The sequence below is a fragment of the Paramormyrops kingsleyae genome, chromosome 15 (assembly GCF_048594095.1).
Source record: "Paramormyrops kingsleyae isolate MSU_618 chromosome 15, PKINGS_0.4, whole genome shotgun sequence".
NCBI lineage: Eukaryota > Metazoa > Chordata > Actinopteri > Osteoglossiformes > Mormyridae > Paramormyrops > Paramormyrops kingsleyae.
In genome coordinates this window covers 1,615,622-1,623,444 of record NC_132811.1, presented here as the reverse complement: position 1 = coordinate 1,623,444, position 7,823 = coordinate 1,615,622, and the positions used below count along the sequence as shown (strand labels likewise).

Genomic DNA, 7,823 nt, shown 5'->3' with positions numbered 1-7,823 from the left:
CTTGCACTTAATAAATAACGGAGATAACTGCTAGACAGAGGAAAGATCATTGAAATGTCGTGTACGTCCATTTTCAAACTTCTCCTCCTAGTGAGCTGAGCTATATGGTCTTTTATCTGTTGACATATATTTCAAAAGCTTAGTCAGACATTTCACTGGTGAAATCTCTACAGGGGTCATTGATGTTATAATTAAAGATGAATTTCGGATACAGGGAAAGTTTCTTTTGGGAATGTTTGTGTTTTTTATGATCAGATGCTTATTTTCCAGTTTTGGTGCATTTCAAAGCACTGTAGCAAACTGCAGACTCATGGAGTTCATGTTCACGGCGGCGTTTCCCATTCAAAGCGCAGTGTACCCTCTGGATAGACCCCAGCAGATTCACATACATCGCTCAGCAAAATGACTCAGTGAATTTAAGCTGGCACACGAGAGACCAGGCAAGGACGGTCTTCTTTGTAATGTTGTCAGTACGGGACTTGAACTATGTGTAGTTCCTGCTCAATAATAATAATAATATTTTACAGCACTACTGTTAACTAATGTTCCATGTGCAATATCTGACTATTACATTTGTGCAATATTTCTCCTTATCTACACGGCATTTCTAGTGCATTACTAAACGTGTGCTATATTTAATTTAATTTTATTATATTTTACTTCTACTTATTGGTATTTTTCTTTAAATTTTTATATCTATATTTTTCCATTCTAATACTTTTTCCTATACTATTTCCTTTTTTTCCCTTTCTTCATAGCAACTGTATAACCAAGACAAAGCAATTTCCCTTTGGGATTAATAAAGTTCTTTGAATCTTGAATCTTGAATCTTGAATCTTGAATATCTTTGGTTGGGGTGAGAACTGAGCCATGAGACAAAGCGTTTGGCAGGAAATGGGATCAGTGTTTGATGAAAATACTGTCATTTTCAGCAGACATGGGGGCAGCAATGGGAATGAAAGAAGACAAAGAAGAAATCTGCCTTTCCTGGAAATGAGAACAGTAACGGACGGGCTGGTGAGGGGAGGGGCCACAGCCTGGTGAGGGGAGGGGCCACAGCCTGGTGAGGGGAGGGGCCACAGCCTGGTGAGGGGAAGGGGCCACACCACAGCCTGGTGAGGGGAAGGGGCCACAGCCTGGTGAGGGGAGGGGGCACAGCCTGGTGAGGGGAAGGGGCCACACCACAGCCTGGTGAGGGGAAGGGGCCACAGCCTGGTGAGGGGAGGGGCCACAGCCTGGTGAGGGGAAGGGGCCACACCACAACCTGGTGAGGGGAAGGGGCCACACCACAGCCTGGTGAGGGGAAGGGCCACACCACAGCCTGGTGAGGGGAAGGGGCCACACCACAGCCTGGTGAGGGAAGGGGCCACAGCCTGGTGAGGAGAGGGGCCACAGCGTGGTGAGGGAAGGGGCCACAGCCTGGTGAGGGGAGGGGCCACAGCCTGGTGAGGGGAGGGGCCACACCACAGCGTGGTGAGGGAAGGGGCCACAGCCTGGTGAGGGGAGGGGCCACAGCCTGGTGAGGGAAGGGGCCACAGCCTGGTGAGGGGAGGGGCCACAGCCTGGTGAGGACGGAGCCTATCAGGGAGAGGGAAGAATGCACTTTGTACTGTCACCAGAAATAAGGGTCTGTTTGCGTTTAGCAGCATTCCAAATCTGGTCACATGACTCTGGCTGTACCTCCACCCACACAGCAAGTTCTGTGAAACTGCGAAAAGGCCACTAATCAGAGAGGAAACCGTTAAGCGATTGAATGCGTGCAAATTGGACAGATCATAGAGGAAGGGAGCTGTTGTCATCGAGACTAAGCGTTTATTTTAAGGACCTGCAGACTGATTGTCATTAAACCGGGGCGCCAGGATGTCAGCGTGACAGGAGAGAAGAGAACAGGAAATGCGAGGGAAACGTAATAAATTGGATTAAAATTTACTAGGAGATACAGTTTGGTGGTTGCTAAATTGCCCTTAGGTGTGCATGTGTGAGTGAATGGTGTGTGAGTGTGCCCTGTGATGGGATGGCCCCCCATTCAGGGTTGTTCCCTGCCTCGTGCCTGTTGCTTCCAGGTTAGGCTCCGGACCCCCCGCGACCCTGTAGGATAACCGGGTTGGACAATGGATGGATGGATGGATACAGTTTGGTGTGCACAAGCTATTCATAATACAAAGTAAATAACAGACTTTCAGAAATGATTTAACAGGTATAACACGGTAATTTAACTTGTTTTGTTTCAGTCAAAGCACTGGAATGGTACCTTTCCACAGCTTTAGAGTTTACAACAACCAGTAGAATAATAATATGTCTCTTGTGTTTTTCTTTTTGCTCTCCAGGGGCAACTGAGAATCACAAAGTTCACATCGACTTAATTTTCAGAGAAACAGGAGAAGTTTGACAGCATCATAAGCAATTTTCCAGCTGAAATGCCAGTTAGTATGTGAGTGGAATGAGACAGAAGGAAAACAAAACCAGGCCACATACCAGTGCTTTATATAGGGATGACTTATAAACCCTAGAAATTAAACTGATTACAGAGTCCAATATGCACAGCGCAGAGCTGCCATAGATAGACTAGGTAGTGTAGCAGGTAGATTAGGTATACTGGAAAACTCCAGAAGGCAACTGGGTTTATTATTGTTATTATTATGATTATTATTGTTGTTGTTGTTATTATTAATATAATACAGACACTCCTCTACTTACGAATGAGATACGTTCCAAACGGCCGTTCGTAACTTGAAATGTTCGTAAGTCGTTAATCAACATCATTTTAAGAGTATATTCAAGTACAAAGAACTAGGATGCTGTGAGTACGCACGCTACGCTGCTGGGAGTACGCACGCTACGCTGCTGGGAGTACGCACGCTACGCTGCTGGGAGTACGCAGGCTACGCTGCTGCGTGGCAGGAGTAGCGACCAGAAGTCGCACTATGCGGATTCGGAGCGCAGAAAAAAAAAATTGATGGTGCGGACAGGAAACTGGAGCCCAAATGATCACAATTTTAACTTACAGTCCTCTTCGTTTGTAAGTTGTTCGTAAGTTGAAAGTTCGTAAGTAGAGTAGCGTCTGTACTTGATTTAGCAAATTTGGAGTTCCCCTCATCTAAGCAGCTACCTGTTTTTAAAGCACTCCTGCAAAAGGTAATTGTATTTTTTATGCTTTAACAATCACACAATCACAAGTACACAGAATTCATGGGGATTCAAGGCTTACCTGTGTTCTGATTGGTCATAAATTTGAAACACCTTCTCACTTTGGTGGGGATGAACGTCCTCAGGAGCACTGCGGCCAGCTGATGACATTGCCCACTCAGTTCCTCTCTTGCTTGCCACCTATCATTATATAAGCTTGCTTTACATTTATTTTTTTGTGCCCCCAAACACTAATTACTGACCCAACTCCCAGGTGTCACCCTTCCGTAATCAGGCACCTCCTGGCTTTTCACGCACGTGTTCCTAGATAAACATTAATTTTAAGTGAAAGAACTGAAAATGTGACAGTGTTGCACTTTTGGAGATTTTATTGGTTGTACTAGAATATAAATACACTGATGATAAACACATAAGGTATATAATGTAAAATATCCTTTTCCGGAAAACGTAAAACTTTTAATGTATGATTTTTATAGAGTCGAGTGGAAGGCGCAGATGATGGAATGTCACTTTTCAGTGCTGTCATTTTAGCTTCTGTGAGGACAGGGTCGAGGCTGAACACACACAGACACACATGCACACACACACACACGCACAGACCCGCACACACACACACACAGACCCGCACACACACACACAGACCCACATGCACACACACACACACACACAGACCCACACACACACACAGACCCGCACACACAGGCACACAGACACACACACATGCACACACACACACAGACCCGCACACACATGCACACAGACACACACACATACACACATACACACACAGACAGACAGACACACACAGACACACACACACAGACAGACACACACACAGACCCACACACACACACAGACCCACACACACACACAGACAGACATACACACACACACATGCACACACACACAGACACACACACAGCCAGGGGCTGGATCCAGCTCACAGCGCTGCAGGTGTGAAGTTTTAGCGCTGCCTACTGAGCCATGAAAAGAAACCATTGTGCAAAATAAATGAAAACCAATGTTTTTTAAAGGATTTATTTATAAAAATTTAAAACAGAGCACTTCATTTCTTAAAGTTTTTTCCCCTACATCCCTTATTCTACATAATCATATATCATAGTATCTTTTATGACTTAGCCGGGCTCCTAACCAGGCATAGAATTTACAAGAAATAGCTACAGATAATAAAACTGTTCTTAAAAATTAAATAAAGCATAACTAGTGGAATGCTTTGGTATATTCAACAACAGTTCTTTAACCATGGTCTGGAGAGTTTGCTACATATCAAAGCGTGTGAATTGCATACAGTATTATAAAGAAGCCTGGCCTCTATGTATATCCAAAAGAACGGCAAGGACAAATAAACAGTCGAAGAGTCCAACTTCGTTTATGACTGTCGCCTCAGGGTATTTTACTTGGCCTGAAATGATAGAAAATATGATTAAACTCTGTTGACATCTAATGACAATAATGATTATTTGAATCAGAATGTTTAAAACATAACTAATAAAATGTCAATTTAAGGCAGTTTGAAGAGCTATAAAACTGCCTAAACACTAATAACTGCAGATTCTAAAAGGTTTAAGAGCAAAAGAGCTCAACTTATGCAACATGTACAGTGACATGCTACCATGCTAATTTATTCCAAAATATCTATCCATCCATCCATTTTGTATACCCACTTAATAGTATATAATTGCAAAAATACAATAATTTCCAAGATCAAAGTCATCTTAGACTTCCTTGTTAGTCATACTATGGCAGCAGTGCATAGTGTGTTAATCCCTGAGCAGCTCCCTTTACATTGGTGGGGCTGATGAGTGGGCGGGGCTGATGAGTGGGCGGGGCTGACGAGTGGGCGGGGCTACCTCAGCCATGGCCGGCAGATTCCTGTGTGGGTGGAGCCACATAGTGGTGTGGGCCTTGCTTCTCTGCCTCTGGATCAGCTTCCTCATTAACCTCTTCACTCTCTTATCCCTGGGGTCAGCACACTTCACGGATTTCTTGGTGTACAGGCTGTGGTGATGTCACCAAAGTTAATGAGCCACAAAGTTAACTAATCTGGACAAGAAAATGAGAATGACTACAATGTTTATCTAAGATATATGACACAAGTTCTATGCTCAGTGGTGGAATTCTCAGAGGGTCGTGATTATTTTCTATAACTAAAGGCTCAAACTGTGTTCCTACCTGGAATAGAGTCAGATTCCTTTGACTGCTATCCAGCTAACATTAAAGGAATCTGAACTATTTCACAATCACCTTTAGCTAGACTCTGTGTTGCAGCACTGAAAGGAATCTCTCGCAGCCTGACCAGCGTCCCAGGAAGCTCCGAATACTTACATGATAGCCTGTATGCTGCAGTCTGGCCCTTCTGTCTGCACTTCGAACCTCAGCACATCCTTTGCTCGGACCTTTTCCTGGGAATACCGCATGCAGCACTGAACGTCCCTCTGCATCTGAACCCCCTTCCCTGTCGGACAGAGGCAGGCTTCATGGTTAGGGTGCCCCCCCATGACTGGTGGCCACTGGTAACCCCAGAGCCGAAAGAGCCCGGGATGGGAATGTGTCTGGGAACGACGGCGATAGTTTTGGCTTCATTATGTGATCCTGTTTCTGCATTTTGAAAGAAGAGGCGACATGTAACAGCTGGCAACGCGATCGCAGGAGCATCTCCTCCGAGAGCCCGAGGACGGTCCCTCCCGTTTAGCTCATCACCCAGCCGTGCTTCTGCTCTGTCTGCTCGGGTGGTCAAGGCGGCGAGTCAACCTGACGGGGAAGCTGAACGCACGCAGCCCGCTTTCCGAAGCTGATGGTGCGGAGACATGATAGTTAATGTCTCGCATCCTGCTTGTTGCTAACCAACCCCTTGCACACAGTTTAGAGATCACACACTGCCTGGGATCACACTTTACCAGGGTAGTTAACCACACAGATAAGCAGCACAAATTATTCAGGGCTACTGTAATCTGCAGTACTATAGACTGCTCCCCGTTTTGGTGTAATTACATGGTTTGAGATACATAGAAGTTTCTTTGTTTGCTCCTCGCCTTAGTGACCCCCTTGTTTCCTTGCAGCGACACTGCCTACTCAGGCATTCTTCTGTTACCTGAGCCTCTGTTTTCTCTCTTGTTCTCCGCCTGGCTCCTGCAATCGATTCATACAGCCGCGTTTCTGCATCACGTACGGAACTGAAAGAATTCACCGTCCAGAATCCAAGTTCCTCAGCACAATGCAGCCCTACCTTGCAGGAATCCAGCGAGAGTCACAGCGAGCAGAGCCACAGAAAGCGCTCTCGAGGACATGGCGAGTCTTACGGGAATCGATCGCCTCTTACACCTTTCTCTCTCTTGCTGTTTCCTTTTATATTTCCCCTCTCTCTCTCTCGCTCTCTCTGTGTCACACATACACACACCCCTCGCTCTCTCTGTCACACATACACACCCCCTCTCTCTCACTCCCCCCGATCGCTCCTTTTCTTCCATACTCTGACTGACAACTCCTATGTCTCCTCCCAGTTTTTTTTTTTTTTTTGGGGGGGGGGTGCTTTTTTCATGTAATAAAATTTAAAATTCACCTCTTTGGATGTCTGATTATTTGCAACCCAAGACAGGGCAGCTGACACATGTATTTCATATTGGGCCAAGAGCCCCCCCCCGCCCGGAGCACTGCAGATACTCCCAAAAATACTGAGTATGGAATGATATTGAAAAGCATGTAAAACTACTCAGCAGTTTTACATCAACGAGTCACATCAACGGGGATCTACAACTCGGTCTTTTTAACTGGATGTGCAAGTGATGATATTTAAACGAAACCTTAATTAGCTTTTACAGATTTTTCCAGAATTTTCTCTGCTTACCCTGGCTACAAAACATGCCAGGAATGTTGCAAATGAAATTCAATGAAACAAGCAAAGACTGTTCGAACATAACATACAAGGTAATATACGGCAAGGGCCTGAACTGGTGCCCAGTTCTCAGAAACCTGAGCACCTTTCTGCTAAATGGAAGAACCATTTTTTATTCTTCTTCAAATTCAAAAGACCCATTATTGCAAAAACCATTGGGTACACAGTTTGCATACTGTAAAATTAATTCAGTGTATTTTGAAATTTCCAATGTCCCTTGTAAACTACCTCCGTGACCCTATACTGGATAAGCTGCTGGAAGATGGATGGGCTTAGAATTAAAGAACTTCCATCATTAAGGAAAGTGTAGCAGCAGAGACCCTCAGAAGCTGCCAGCCCATGAAGACCACCCAGCATCCGCGGTGGTGCAGGGAAGGTCTCAGCGCTTTCCATGCGAAACAAACCACGACACATCAAGCGGGTGACATTAAATGCAGCACCACTGTTCAAAGCTTTAATGGAGCTCTGAGACATAACTGGTTTCAAAGCAGTTCAAGTGTCTTAATATATGACATTTACTCTAAATGTAAAATATATATATATATTTTTGTTTTACCTGTAAAGGCCAGTTGCAACCATTTAAAATTGATTCTGCTCATTTAAACAGGGTAAATTCTTTACATTTCTGTCCACGATGTTGGCTGTTCACTGTTTAATACGTAGTGAAGTACTAATAGTATTAATATAAAAGTTAGGAGGCATCAATGAGCTGAAAATCTCTTTACGTTCAAAGTGTCATGGAAGCTTCTCTCCGCTTCCCAGG

The 7,823-nt window shown here is 44.7% G+C and overlaps 1 protein-coding gene across 1 annotated transcript; it reads right to left on the bottom strand.

Moving 5' to 3' along the window:
* Window positions 1–4,169: 4,169 nt before the first annotated feature.
* ccl44 (chemokine (C-C motif) ligand 44) lies at window positions 4,170–6,546 on the bottom strand. The gene is made up of 4 exons (XM_023843666.2): window positions 6,395–6,546; window positions 5,494–5,623; window positions 5,019–5,166; window positions 4,170–4,570 (listed from the first exon to the last, which is right to left on the bottom strand). The coding sequence occupies exons 1-4, from the start codon at window positions 6,453–6,455 to the stop codon at window positions 4,562–4,564; spliced, it is 348 nt and encodes a 115-aa protein (XP_023699434.1). The 5' UTR covers window positions 6,456–6,546; the 3' UTR covers window positions 4,170–4,561.
* Window positions 6,547–7,823: the final 1,277 nt, after the last annotated feature.

Excerpts from the sequence above, each read along its gene's own strand:
- ccl44 (XM_023843666.2), bottom strand. The coding sequence starts at position 6,455 with ATGTCCTCGAGAGCGCTTTCTGTGGCTCTGCTCGCTGTGACTCTCGCT. Across the intron at positions 5,624-6,394 it reads TCTCGCTGGATTCCTGCAAG|GGAAGGGGGTTCAGATGCAG; the intron begins GTAGGGCTGCAT and ends TCTGTCCGACAG. Across the intron at positions 5,167-5,493 it reads TGCAGCATACAGGCTATCAT|CCTGTACACCAAGAAATCCG; the intron begins GTAAGTATTCGG and ends ACATCACCACAG.